The following is a 15,122-nucleotide window of genomic DNA, read 5'->3' on the forward strand; positions in this document are numbered from 1 at the left end:
CAGATGGACCGGGAGAGTCCACTTGCCTTATACATTTTCATTTTTGACCGTGCCTGCAGCAGTCCTCCCAAAATAACCCCCATTCCTCACGACCTTATATGTGCAAGGCCTCAGCGAGGCAACAGTCTGGGGGAGAATCACAAATCCAGGCCACACGAGACACGCCGTTGTCCCATTATTGCTTTGTGGTTGTTAGCAGGTCTGTGTCTTGCTATGCATCTCGTAGAACTAGATCAGGAGTGTTTGCTACACCTTTTTTTGTACCTTGACATGGACAGTCGCAACAGCCTGTCCCTGACCTGCGTACGACTAAGACAGGTCTTTCTGGACCCACAGCTGTGGACGCTACTTCACTTCAGGTCTCCGTGTGAGCTGAGGAGGGACAACTATGTTCTGGGATCTTCGCTAAGGTACCTAGCTGTATCCTGGCACTCGAGCAGGGTCAAAGTGTGCAACATTGAGGACTGGATGAAGACCACATTCCAGAAGGACCTCTGCAGGAAGCACGAGAGCCTCGTCAGTGACTTCCTGGAGCGTGTTTGCCACATGTGAGTGTTTCTGGTTTGTCTTGGCATCAAGATTGATTTTGTCATTGGTTTGATCTTGGACAGGCAGATGTTTCTACCCTTAGATATTTAGAAAGACGAAGTAACCTTAATGAATCCCACATCCACTTTTATTTTTAGAAGACTAGACTATTGAATGGCTCCAATATTATGTTTCTGTCATCGTTTGCTGACCCTTGTGTTCTTCCAAACCTTGAAAGAAGAATGTTTACACAGATCTGTCCCATTGTAAGCAACAGTATCCAGTGGTTTTCAAAATAGTACAAAATAAAAACTATTATTAACATGAATGTTGTCCAAAAGCAATATGACAAATTTGTGTGAGAAACTGAAAACTTCGTCGTTTTTGCCATAGTGCTTAAATCTAATTTGCGTTTATGTGAATAAAGATGTATTGATTTTTGTTACGTAACTGATCCCGACCTGTCAAGTTTGAGATGCACAAGAACAAATGAGATTTTAGAGGTAGAGGGAATGATTGTCAGTAAACAAATTAATTGAAGTCACCATGAAATCATCTTTAATCAAAAACATAGTTCATTTACCAACTGCAGCTAAGTCTCTTCTCTGATGACTTGTTAACTGGCATGTTTGTCTGACAGCCTGACGTGTTTCAATCCATCCCCTCCAGCAACTTGTTACTCACCTGAGCATGCAGCGATTTGCAAATGAAAAATATGCCGTGATGCCGTTTGCTCAGATATACGTCACAATTGGGAAGAAAAGACTCACATTTCCCGCTCCATGTCCTGTTCCCACAGACTTCATACTGACTATTTCTATTTTTTTTTTTTTTAGTGTTTTCTTTACTACTTGACAATCTCTGGTAACTGCTTTTGTTGTAAGGAAAAGAGCAGCACAAACGTTCTTCAAAATATCAACTTTCGTGTTCCCCAACAGAAATAAGTAAAACAGGTTTAGAACAACATTAGGGTTAGAAAATAATGACATTTTTGTAAGAACTAATTCTTTAAGTCACAAAATAATCAAAATGTTTTAAACCCAAGGAAAAACAAGTCACAATTCAATGTTTATGAACTCTTTCTGGTCTAGGAAGGAGCAAATATGCCTTTGGCTGTGAAATAAATTCATTTAATCCCTATATTAAAGCTTGTAAATTGAATCAAAGACCCTGCACTGCAATTTTGAACACTGTTTGCAACAACTGGCCCATTACACCACAGCAGGCACACCGCAGACCCCTCAGCCAACAGGAATCTGTGGGACTATCACCCATATGGACTCAGAATGTGTTTTACCACATTCATTAGAAGATTTGTTTTTGTGTGTTGCAGCATTACTCATTTACCAGGTTCTGTTACGAGTTGAGAAGATTTACATGAGTACAGAACATTCAGCAATTAGAAACATCTGTTTTTGAGGAACGCGGACATTTAGTAGGTAGCGTGATATTTTTTAAGAACAGACGTCAGTGGTATAAAACCTAAAAGTGCTTCAGCATAAGCGTTCCTCACATAGCCATTTAACTCCACCAGTGTCTGACTAATGGGGATCTGCTCAAACCTTTGTTTTTTAAAAGTTCATCCGAAACACATTTTAGCTTCAAGCAAGCACGTCACCACCGATAGATGCGGCTTGTGTTCGAAGCGTGCTGAGGCTGGGAATGCAGTTTGCCTCAAGTTTTGAGTGACACAGGGTCTGTGGAGTAGCACGCAGAGCACAGCTGAATTACCCTCTGGAGTTTTTAGGGCAGATCTGTGCAGCCTCTTCCAGGCAACCAATAATAACAGGAGACATGATGGAGCTCAGCGGTTTCTCCCGCTGCTGTTTTGCACTGTTAACTCACTTATGAGGAAAAAAGAAACTGTGCAATTTTTTTTACAGTGGTTCTTTGCATCCCCCTCAGATAAGAGCCAAACTCTACATTAACTGAACTGAAGAACGTATTATGAAATTTGTTTAGGCAACTCAAATTGGTGGTTGAAGGTTTTGGAGTTTTTTTGAGATTATATTACGGGTTCCTCGGGTCAGGGTACTGGTTGGTTCTTTAATGAAACAATGCACTGATGGTTTCCTCAAGAACCATCCTCAAGTGATAATTGTTTTTAGAACACAAAACATGTTTGGTGCCAATTGAAATTTTAATAATGAAGGATAAGTGTGAAAATTAATGTTTGTCAAATAAAAAATAATTGTTCCAAAAAGTAGTTTTCACAGCCATACAAGAACTATTTTGCCTCTCATTGAACAGTTCTTAAAATATTATTTTTTTCTTAATGTGAATAACATTTTAATAATCTGAAGAACCCTTTTCCATCATGAATGAACCTTTTGTGAAATGGAAAGATTCCATGGATGTTAAAGGTTCTTCATGGAACCAAGATGACAATAAAGAACCTCTATTTATAAGAGTTTTTTGTTTTTTTGAAGAATAGCCAAATTCTTTATGTTCATTATATGTCAGTTTCTGATAGGACCTAGAGCATACAAAGATCTTTAAAGAGGTTCTCATATGACCAAGGGGCAAAATTCTCCAAAGAACCAAAGCCAACTCCAGATGGTTGTCGAGGGTTCTTTTAATGATTCTTTGGAGGCTAAGAGGTTTTTGATGCTACATCATTTGTTCATCAGCATAGTGACAGTTGTTCTTTGACCAGAGTAAATTGGAGCAACAGATGATGAAATTAGAGAGAAGCAGAAAAGGAGTTCCTGTGAATGAAGTCCCTCCCTTGTGAGCTCTCCTCTTGTGATTTGCATTGGCAGGTGGAGCCTACAATCAGTTCTTTGTTGATGAGGGTGGAACGCACATGTGCGTGGTGTGTGCACGTGTGTGTGTCTCACTCACTTTCCTACAAAGACACACACACACACACACACACTTACTGACGTCATTGTGGCAATACATTTCAGCTGCAGGAAAATGTATAAAACACTGAGCGCATGGGGAAGAGACAGTCTCAGATGGTGTCATTAAGTTCAAATAGGCATCTAGTTATATTCTTCAAATAAAACTTTTATTTTCTTTTTTGAACACCTCTTGCCAACTTACTCTTGACATCTATTAAAATTCAGATGAAAATTTGATGGCCAAAAATGAACGCACACAAAAAATAATGGTTTCCTACCAAGAATATATTTCTGATTTTCTAATAAAAAAATATCACAAAGAAATGAAAATTATAAAATGATGAATTATGTTTACCCAATAATTATTATAAGTTAGTGAGAGTATATATATTTTACATCCATTTGCTGTGTGGAACTTTTTCTGTTGACATTCTTGGCATGGACTGGTCATTAGTGCCGCTTCAGGGAAAAGAAGTCTCTAGACTTAGTGCTGTGGCCCTAGACACATCCTTCACAGCGTCCCGAGAGTGACATTAGTCTCTTGAAAGACTACCGTCACTTTGATGACTCTCTGAGTTCAAAGAAAAAGAGCTGAATTGAATTCCTGGTAAATGATCGTCATGCCACGTGTGGGATGTCTACAGTGGCCATATCGACATGGGGAAACCTTTATGTTATGGAAAATATTAGTAGGGTTTTGGAGCCCACACCCAGCCTCATTCTCAGAGGCAAAGTAAAATAAGACTTAGTTAGGTCTTTGTTAGTTTTTCATTAAGCCTGTATAATGGACATGCCTTTAAAAATAAACAAAGCAAACAAAACATCTGCACAAGAGAAGGGCGGAGCTACCAGAGGAACGCACGCTTATGTAACCGGGGATGATGCGACACATATATTCGGCGTGTTTGCTTCATCTGGCCAGCCCTGAAAGCTCCTCCCGCTTTGAATTCTTGTGAGCCTCTCTCATCCTTCCTCTCCTGCTGATCCCTTTATCAGACCGTCTATGTCACCGATGGCCATCTGTGATAATAAAAGCAATAGCACGTGTAGTTTAAGATCCGCCCCATGGCCAGGGTTATTGGGACAGTGCTCATAACACTTACAGGCGGCTAGAATGTGCCAGTCTCACATGTGGTTAAGTGGTAAGATTATGTAAGAGTTTATATAATCTGCATTAGTAAACGTGAATGACATCTCAAAGCTACAGCCATTAGCTTGCTCCGTGTGAGAGTGTGTGAGTGCTGACCCTGTGTGAGTCCACCAGCAGGCTGCGGCAGAGGAGAAACACAGAAGGGCGACTCACCAAGTAGCCAGGACGGAAGGTTCCTGCTGCCCAAGCTTGCTGGTAAGGGCATGAGAAACAGCTCGGCTTTCAGCTGGTGCTATTTAGCAAGAGCACCAGCTGTGTTTATGTGGCAAAAACAGCTGATACTGCAAACACTGACTTATAGGGAATGGTTTTTGTTATGCTATGCTTAGTGTAATACCATGCAAATGCCTGATGGAGCCACATAAATTACTTCCTAAACAGTCTTTGGTTACAGTTACTATGTTACAATATGTGTCAATTACTGTCTATTGACAGCACGTTTATGATACAGTCCTCCATTTGATGTGTCCTCCGATGAATAAAAAACATTTGTAATGCAGTAAACTAGCGTGTTTTCTAACCTGTTACTTACTGGCAGTGGCGGATCTAGAAAATTTTGCATGGGGGGGCAAAGGGGTGGCAAGAGGTCTTGGCAGGGTGGCAGGGGTACATGGAATCCCTATATATGAATTGCTTTTTTAAAAAAAACACAAAAACACTTTTAAACTACAGTAGTTATTGTTTAATCATGCCCTTACACACTACAACGTGTTTTAATTCACACCACACACACCAGTTATGTTTAGACTACTTAATTCTATTGTATTTGTTATTTCCCCAGTTGTAACCTGGTTTCATTGCTGTGATATCTGAGAGGAATTGGATTTAATAGGACTGCTTAGGCTTAGCTAATCAAATGATCGATCTCCTAACTGGCACTGTATTGGGTGTTGTAACGTAACAGCCCAAACTAAAATTGGGTATTTTTATTTAAAGTAATTAATTAATTATTAAAGCGATTTAAGGGAATAAAGAAAAAGAAAGGCTTGTTGTATTAGTGAAATAATTGTAACTATTTGCAACTAATATTTTATTTTTAATTTACATAAATGAATCAAGGAAATTATAGCATATTTTCAATTCAAAAAGGCAAAATTTAATAAATAAATAAAAAAAGTTTAACTTTTCTATTGTAAAACAGTCAAATATTAAATTATCTACTTACATTTTACCAGGCATTTGTTAACTTATATAATAATTTTGACATTGATGAGCTAGACCGCTGAACTTTTAGTCTTCCTAACAACAAACAGAGCGTTGCGTAATGTAGTGCATCAGAGCAGCATCAATAATAATATCAAGTGAATCTCTTATCTGCATCTTAAGTTTATTGCCAATAATAATGACAGGTTTGCGAACGTGAACTCGGTGAGCTCGCGCAAAACACATCTTCAGCACATCGACTCATTTAAACGCCTCTGATTGGCCGATGTGATCAATAGACATGTCTGTGATTGGCTACAATGCTCAACGTTGCAAAAGCACGTCAAAAGTACCTTTAATGCAAAGGGAAAAATATAAATAAAAATGTAATATGCACTGTTCATGATTAGTTAATCGCGGCCGCTGTAATCTTATTCACATTTGTTTTTCTGATGAATTGTTTTGCTCTGTGAGAAAGACAATTTAACAAAATATTCGGGGCTTTACTAAAATCTTTCGGGGCTTAAGCCCCATTAGCCCAGCCCTAGCGCTGCCCCTCAATATTTTATATTTTTTATTAAGCTGTTCTTGTCTTTACTAAAATCAAAATCAGGCTAATCAAAGAGAAGAGTGCTCTTACAAATCACGAGGGAGCGATTTGACCGCTGATTTTGCCTAACGTAATAGACTCGCTGTTTGTGCTGATGCTGAATCGTCTTTAGCATACAATACATTCATTACAAATGTAACTTTAAGTTAAACGTGTGTTTAAACTACACCTGGGGAAACTCACTTCACCTTCAGAGGATCTGACCGGGGCAGCTCAGTCTCTGGTTGCAGGGCCACCGCACCGAAGCAGACTCGCTGTGTGTATGAGCCAGACTGAGCGAACGCCGCTCTGCACGTTTGAATCAGGGACGTAACTAAGTATTTGAGGGGCAGGGGGAAGGGCGAATAATACATTTAAAATTAAAAATTAAATAGTTCACTTTTGGTAAATGTATTGGACATAGTGGTGGGTTGTTTTTGTAAGTACAGTTTTTGGATCACTAAAGTTAGGGGGGGCAGCTGGGGGGGCAAGGCTCTAGAGTGCCCCCTTGTAGATCCGCCCATGCTTACTGGAGAGCATATTCTTACAAGCAATCATTACATTTGTGCAGTTCATATCCTATTTCTCACTGTCTAATCACTTAAAGGTGTTTTTCTTGATGAAAATACTTTCTTTGATACCAGATTAATATGTTGGGACAAATATAGCTAAGCAGTTTGTTGACTTATCTCTAAATAAATAAATAAATAATATAAAATAATTTTAAAAAGGCTAATGGCTATTTCTATGGGGTTTTCAAAACATTTCTCTGTTGTTTGAGAATTCCAACCAGCCTGAAATGGCAACATGGGCTTTAATAATGAGTAGTTCGATGTTCCTGAAGGACCCAACTCCAGTGGTCCCAATTCCGATGGTCCTGGAAGACCCGACTCCAATGCTCTCAAGTCCAATGGTCCAGGAATGTCTGACTCTGGTGGTCCCAAGTCTGGTGGTCCTGGAAGACTTGACTCCAGTGATATCAAGTTCGATGGTCCCAGAGATCCCTGAGCAAGCATCTCCAGAACAGCCTGCCATAGAATAGCCCACTCTTACTGCTGTTGCCACAGAGTCCATCACTGAGCAACCTGCTCACCTTGTCATGGCCCACAGAGGCTGCTACAGAGCCGCCCGATCTCTGCTGCTGCTATAGTCAAGAAGGCCATCTTCACCTTTCACCTCATGGCTGTTCTGTGTGCCTGGGCTGCTTCAAAGTCATCTCCGGCTTCCCAGGAGCCTGCCTCAGAGTCCACTACAGAGCCTGCTTCAGTCAAGGCGTTCTCAGAGTCTACTTTAGAATTATTCACTTCAGAGCCTGCTCCAGTCTGGAAGCCCTAAGAGTTCACTCCAGAGCTTGCTCCAGTCCAGAAGCCTGCTTCAGAGTGTGCTCTGGCCTAAGAGCCAATCAAACATCCAGAGTCTCCGGTTCTTCCCTGGCATTCCATTCCTGCTCCATGAGGGCCTACCTGTTCAATCCATCCTTCTTTTGCTCTAGCCTTCAGCTCCAGACATGCCTAATCCTTCCTTGTGTATCCCTCTGGCTCTGACCTGGCTCTCAGCCAGGACTCCAGACACATCTGAGCCTTCCTGGTACGTCCCTCCAGCTCTACCTTGGCCCTCAGCTGGGTTGGGTAGTGTCAGAGTTCTGTCACTTGGGTCTGGTTTATTCTTGGTTATGTGACAGAGCCCTGACACTTGTGTATCTTTTTGTCTTTGTGTGAGCATGTGGTTCGTGTCCACTCAGGTTGTGAACGCTCTCATCTATGTATTGTCTTTGTTGTGAGCACACATGTTGAGTGTTCATTTCCTCACCATGAGTTCTTGTTAGGTTTTGTGTGAGCACATGGGTCTGTTTTTATGTGCCATGTGCTCTCATGTTCATCGTGTAACCCAATCCATCTTGTTACCTGATTATTACTTTGTTTGATCCACCTGTCATCCCTCATTTCCCTCCTTGTTTGCTTATTTATTCTCCCAGTGTTTTATGTCCTATGCTAGTTCGTTGTCATGTGTTCCCTTGTGTTTGCTTTGCAGTTGTTTTCCCCCATGATGTTTTTTTGATTGTTCTAGTTTTCTTTTATTCTTTAATAAAACCTGTGCATGCTGCATTTGAGTCCTCACCTCATTCTTACCTTCAAATGTGACAGTTTTGTACATGTGGATTGTTTTATAATTACATTATTCTATTCAAGTCTAAAATGCAAAGACATCCGTAAGTTAGTCACTTGTACGTATAACGAATCCTACAACATTTTCAAATGTTTTTCAAAACATTGCTCTTTTTTATCCTTACCAGTCTGTCTAGCAACACTGACTCAACCAGTGGCATGAGTTTGGTGGTGGGGCTATCAGTATAATCAACCACTGACATTCAAGGGGCAGGTTCTGGGAAACCTGTTTGAAAACAAACAGCACAGAAATTACACATGTCAGCTTTAACAGACAGTTGTTTGTTACTCATTAATTTAACTGTACAGTCTACACCAATAGCAAACAACCATCTATGCAATGCATATTAAACTTTTGAATTATTATTCCTGTCTATAAGCATGACAAAATTCTGCTTCTTGTTTCTTTAGGTGTCCAAATCTACTCTCGCTGACTCTTTCTGGATGTGGGCACATCACGGACGGCAATGTTATTAACGTGCTACAAAGCTGCATGAGGCTACGTAGCCTTAGTCTAGAAAACTGCGCTCGGATGACTGACTCTGTCCTCCAGGCTGTGGTGAACCATGGCTACATTCTCACAGATCTGAAAGTGGACTTTTGTCGCAACGTGACCCAGGCAGGGCTGCAGGAGGTCAGGGACAAGAGACCAGAAGTGCACCTGAGTGCATTACACAGTGCGGATATGATTCAAGACAGCAAGCCTGAGGAGAAAATACAAACCAGGAGAGCTCTGCAGAAGTTCTTGATCTTCTCCTGACAGCTACAGGCTACCTAGAGACTTTAGGTCAAACTGAGGATTATAACACTGTCCAGTCCTATTACATGTTTTTTATCCACTATTCTTTTGCAATTTCTTATTTCTTCACTGGGTTGTTTTTCCATCTGTTTGTTTGTCCAATTGACACCATGAAATGACTCAGTGGTCAAGTACACAGTACAAAGGATAAGTATTCAATATGCAGGGCAGCCCAGTCTACAAATTTTAACCAAATCTTAAGTTTTGATAATAAAACATTTGAAAATTATCTGAAGGGCAGTATTTATTAAAAGCACAGCATGTTTTGGTTGTATAATCTAGGTTAGTTCTGGAACAACTCATGGCTGGTTATCCTCATTGCGGGTTTTGGACTTCCTCCTAGTTATGCAAGAGCAACATTTGACAGAGCACAGGTTTACAGCCTTGCTGCATTACATTTATTAAGCAATAACATGTGAGAGGATGTACAGTACTATATTGTAAATCATGTAATATATATAGGGACAACACACCAAAGGTACAATATTCACAATACACCATTGCATTAAGTGCATCATTGCATTTACATTTATGCATTTATAAGATAGTTTTATCCAAAAGATAATTTCATTAAGCATATTCATTCATTCATGAGTGTAAGAAAACCTAGCTACCTGTAGAGACATAATATTAAACAGTTACATAAAGGAATTTTCTGGCACAATATCTTAATAAAATGTTACTTTAGAATAATCAGACGTGTAATATAAATACATTTTTGGACATATTATATGGCATATTAGCATTGACATTTGACCCATATAATAAACTCTGAGAATGCATAAGGTAATTTGGGGGATTTTTCAACTATTATGCATTTTTTGACATCCCAACTCATTTGAAATACTTCAAATGAAAGGGATTGCAATTTGGCAAAAAAAAAAGCTATTACTTACAGGTTATTGCAGCTATTAATAAATTTAAATCTGGTGCATTTTATCATATTGCTGTTTTATAACAGCAATAATATTGTACAGCTATATTTTATCACAGCTTTAACACTGCATCAAGACTGAAACTATCTGATTTATAACATTATTTGCAGAATCTGTGCAGAGGTTTGGATATGAATTTAAAAGCGAATATAATTTTCTTTTTAGAGGATGCAAGAATGAGCTGTGGCTATCTTGTCTTAATGGAGAGTTCTGACCTAACGCATGCACAGAGTTATTTGAGGCCATGTTGGACATCTTCCAACGTTGTGATTGGAAACATTATGTAAGAGCTGTGGAGTGTAGAAGTAGTTTTGCCAGTGTCTGTGTTGTATATGTGATCACGCTATTTTGCATTGTAATTGCAGCAAAAATAGATATTCTTGCCTCTTAGAGTCTATGCCTGTTTGACCTTTTTCAAGTAATCCAGTCAAACACTCAAACCCTCAGGGAATCATCAAGGCTTTATGAAGATCAATCACACATTCTGTCCCTTATAGTCCGTAATATTATTGGAACTAAACTTAGAAAAACAAAATAATTTGTAATGAGTCTTAACATTAAGTCCCTTGTTTTAAAGCCAACGTTCTCCACAGGATGTTCCCCTCGATGGATTGAAGGCTGGAGGGTGAAATAATAATGGGATTATTTTTTCCTTCCCTCTCATTTCTGTTATCTGTATCTCTTTCCAACTCTCGCTATCTATTTTGCTCAAGGTTTTGTACTTGTGAAGTTATGTAAGTAAATGATTGAAGATGCCTTTAATTATGTAATATCTTATCGTTGTGAAAAAGTCTGTTATCGTGTACTTGAAAAGATGACTGTGAGATAACGTCTGTCTGATCAATACTTTATAAAAATTCCCATGACCAGGACAACAAGGAGGGCATGTGACTTATGGTCCACCCATAAATCTTTCATCCTGGCCCTGTGAGATCAAGAAATGGTACTGGCCGTGACATTTCGTAAGACAAATAAGCAGAGTAGATTTAGGCAATCACAGCATGCTGATCATGTTTTGCCATTCGTTTCTTTGTTGTGGATGTCAATCCACTCCAAGTGGTTATGTAATCTGGTTAATGTTTCCCAAATATTTCATAATGTCAGGGGTCCAGCAAACAGATTTAGAAAGGCAGAAAACATTAGACACTATTTATGTGCAACGTGTAAGCAATTAGCCATTGAAGCCAAGAAACTGTAGTAGCCTTTCAAAGGAAAAAAAGTTTTCACGTTACTAATGCCAGGGTTTAGAACTTGTATTTTCTCAAAACAGAGAACTAGTTAACACCCAGAGGCAACAGTAAGGTTGGTGTTGATTGGCTGTAGACAGCAGTGGGCCTCTAATGTATCTGATCAGCCTGAAGCTACACTGGTACCAGTTATAAACTGGATCTGTGTAGTTTACTATGGGCAACCACAATCTCTGAGGAGGTCTTAAAACATGCTGCATATTTTAAGAACGTTCTTTTTTAGTTTTCAGCTAGATTAACATAGTTTAAAAAGATAATATTGTTTTGATAGAATACAATCAAACACAATAAACACCCCTCACCCACTTGAAATGTTGTAAGCAGGTAAGTTAGTAACGGCAGAAAAAAAGTTGCTAGATCTGGCAAAATATTCATTATTTTACAACAAGGTAAAATGGACTATTCTGACAACAAGACAACAAGATCAAGGTCTTAAGACCTTCAAAATGTAGCTGTCTCAATATGTTGCTATCTTTTGCGAAGGTTGTGAGTCTGAAAGTTGCTGTCTCTTACACCATTTTGACTGTACAAATGCCTAATGGAGTTCAAAATAACAAAATCTTGATTTCTCAATACTGAATACATCTTGTATGATCTTTTACAGATGTCTGAAGTTTGTAAGTTTGTAACGTTGCTGTCTTTGAACATTGCCTTTTTTATGACCTTCTAAAAGTGTGCAAGACCGAAACATTGCCATCACAATATGTTGCTGTCTCATACAACTTTGTTAAAAAATGCTCGACAAAGTTGCAAGGTGAAAAAATAGTTTTCACAAGAATTTTCTGTTTAAAAATGTGCCACAAAGTTCAAAAGACCTTAACATTGTCTCTTTCTTTTGCAACCTTTATAAGGCATTCGTAAGAAGGTCGTAAGAGAAAGGAAGGTATTGAGATATTAATAAAAATCATCTAATTCCAGATTTTGTCATGCATTCATAAAAAGGTCATCTCAATATTGTACATCAACACCTCATTGTCAAATACTGAAGAAATGCTCAAGAAATCTTTGCAAGATACAGCAGTATGAGGGACTTCTCTTGTTTCTTTGTCCAATTATGATCAAATAAATTGTAAAAGTTACTTTAAGTTCCATCATCAAATAAAAAAGTCCAAACCACAATTTGCACTCAGATCAAGAACTTCAGTGCTTTTCAGCAATTTAGATAAACTTCAAAGCAAATTGCTTAAAATGCATCACAGCCATTTTTGCCAGGTGCAGTCATTCATGTGGGATTATGAGGTCGGGCCAGATGCTTAACCATGTAAGAGCCACTTTCCTCCAGGCTGCTTATAGAAATGAATTATTAGCCTAACTTGTGTCTCCACATGTCAGTTCTTGACCAACAGTTGTGTATATGTAAGCCAGAAACATATGCATTTGACAGGAAACCAGCAAGAATGGTTGCTGCAAACAGTGGCATCGATGCATATAAGAAAAATCTCGGGTGACTTCTGTTTTTTTTAAGTTTTGGACCTGTAATGTATGTTTGTGTTTAAACCCATGGCACCACCTAGACATCTCCCCATTGCTGGTGGAACGTCACATGTTGTACATATGCCTCCTCACATGCTAGTCCTCATATGACATATAAACCAAACATAAGGTTATGAGTAAAACTATAAAACAAGCTGCAAAAGGTAATAAATTATATTGAGGATGTTTATTGGTTAGACTGAAGCACATGAGCAAGTTGTGACATAACATCTGCACTTACATGAACAACATAAAGTCTCTTTCTCTCCCTCTGGGTGGAGGAATGCAAAGGCAGCTCAGGCCACGAGCTGTTTCGTAAAAACTGTGGGAGGGAAGTCACATTGTAGTGAAATTCACAGGCTGAGCGGAAAAGAAGGGGAGGGGGAGTTGATTTATGTCATCCAGGAATGTTTGCTGGTGTGCTGGCTTCTTTTTTAGACCCCAGCACACATCCGTAGCCATTCCTATGCCATCTCTCATGTCCTGCACTGCATATTTCCTGCGATTTTTACATGTCTTTTATAACTCATAAAATGTAAAATGTGCTTTTAGCTGCTGTGCCTAAAGGAACTTCATTGAAAAAAGGTCATATTGCACTTATGTGTGTTATGTGGAAATATATATATATATTTCCTACTTTATATTATTTTATTTTATTCATTTAATTTTACTTTTGACACTGTGCTTCACCTGTGTTAAGCTTCAGCCACATTTACCCATATTAGCTGAATTTCTGTGGTCAAATAGAGTCATTTCAACAGGAATCCAGGCATGTGGGAATTTCACTTGAGGGTGAAAGCATAATTCTGCATCCGTTTCAAGATAGTAATGCAATTTCACAATTTAAGATATTTTGGATGAAAACCGGGAGGCTTGTGATTGTCCCATTGACTGCCAAGTAAGTTACACTGTCAAAGTCCAGAAAAGGAAGAAAGACATCATCAGAATAGTCCATCTGCCATCAGTGGTTCAACCGTAATGTTATGAAGCGACAAGAATACTTTCTGTATGCAAATAAAACAAAAATAACAACTTCAACAATTCGTCTCCTCTGTGTCTCTCCATATTACTGTAGCGCCGTTTTGGAGGATATCAGCTGAACGCAAACTGCGCACGCTCTTTTGTGCCAGCTGTGACACAAGAATACGTTTTCAATGTTTATTTACACTTTGATTTGAATGAAAACAGCACATCCTTGTAGAATGGATGACACAGAAGAGCCTAAGCTGCATGTGTTCAGCGGAAATTCTCCAAAATGCCGCTATAGTGGGACCCAACGCAAATCTCACGGGAGCGGGCTGTTTTACCATTACTGAGAGTGGGAGTGGACAGTCAAAAAAATATAGTGTGGGTCCCACCGTCTCGCGATTTAGTGCAGAACAAGAATGATGGAGTTACAAAAACACTAGGCTTGGTGCTGTATACAGTGTTACACAGTATACGGACGCACAGCCATTACATTACTTGCCCACCACAGTCTGCCCCCTCCCCATTTGGCTTTTTATAGAAACAGAAATCATTTAGTTCATTTCCCAGTGAGAGGTCATCACATAAGGATGTTTTTGAAATGTGTGCGAAGAGACACGTTTAATAAACAGAGCTTTACAATTTCACTTAATTTTAAAGTGGAGCAGATACCTGAATTCAAAGCAAGTTTACTTCATAATAATATACACTGTCAAACATATCACGAGTAGCTTTGCTATATATAGTGTTAGACCATAAATGTCTTTTAGTTGTTTAGTTAGTACATTTTTTTGTAGAAGTGTGAAAATTAAGTGACCGACTGTGTTATTTCATGCGTTATGTTTGCAGTCTGGAGGCCGTATTGTTGAGCGTTTTAGTACCACATGAACTGAGATGGCCTTCTCAGAATGCTACAGGATTGAGAAAGGTGTTTAATGTTCAGCATTCAGGTTTGAAAGATTCTCATTTATTTAAAAACATCAAGGAGCATCATGGTGCCAGCAGGTTTTTTTCCACTAGTGCCTGCTCTGCCTTCTTTTCCATTTCAGTTGAGGAAAACTGATGTAAATCAAACTGGCGTCTATCTGTCCTTAAAGACGCATTCCACATTAGCTCTATGCAGGTTTATTCGCTGGCCAATACAAACATAGCAAGAGTTCCACAGACACGTCCCCTTTGAAATATATATGCTACAGAGTAATCTTTATGGATTAAGATGTTTACATAGAGATTTTAATAAACAAAAAAACATAAACTGATTTATTTCCATTTGAAACATTA

At 38.9% G+C, this 15,122-nt stretch overlaps 1 protein-coding gene across 3 annotated transcripts; it reads left to right on the forward strand.

Moving 5' to 3' along the window:
• The first annotated feature begins 159 nt into the window (after positions 1-159).
• Positions 160-10,113, forward strand: LOC132133283 (F-box and leucine-rich protein 22-like). 3 transcript variants are annotated; one of them, XM_059546088.1, is made up of 2 exons: positions 160-548; positions 8,833-10,113. In XM_059546088.1, exons 1-2 carry the CDS (start codon positions 214-216, stop codon positions 9,179-9,181), a joined length of 684 nt encoding a protein of 227 aa, XP_059402071.1. In that variant the 5' UTR covers positions 160-213; the 3' UTR covers positions 9,182-10,113. The 3 variants fall into 3 exon arrangements, 1 of the variants encoding a protein (XP_059402071.1); XR_009429141.1 differs by lacking the exon at positions 160-548 and adding an exon at positions 4,411-4,719 and having other exon boundaries at positions 8,833-8,970; XR_009429142.1 differs by lacking the exons at positions 160-548; positions 8,833-10,113 and adding exons at positions 4,411-4,719; positions 7,101-8,778.
• Positions 10,114-15,122: the final 5,009 nt, after the last annotated feature.

The sequence above is a fragment of the Carassius carassius genome, chromosome 50, assembly GCF_963082965.1.
Source record: "Carassius carassius chromosome 50, fCarCar2.1, whole genome shotgun sequence".
In the NCBI taxonomy this organism is placed as follows: domain Eukaryota; kingdom Metazoa; phylum Chordata; class Actinopteri; order Cypriniformes; family Cyprinidae; genus Carassius; species Carassius carassius.

Bases quoted from the DNA above. Each gene is read 5' to 3' on its own strand.
- LOC132133283 (XM_059546088.1), top strand. From the start codon at position 214: ATGCATCTCGTAGAACTAGATCAGGAGTGTTTGCTACACCTTTTTTTG. The intron at 549-8,832 runs GTGAGTGTTTCT...TTGTTTCTTTAG, and splicing joins CTGGAGCGTGTTTGCCACAT to GTGTCCAAATCTACTCTCGC.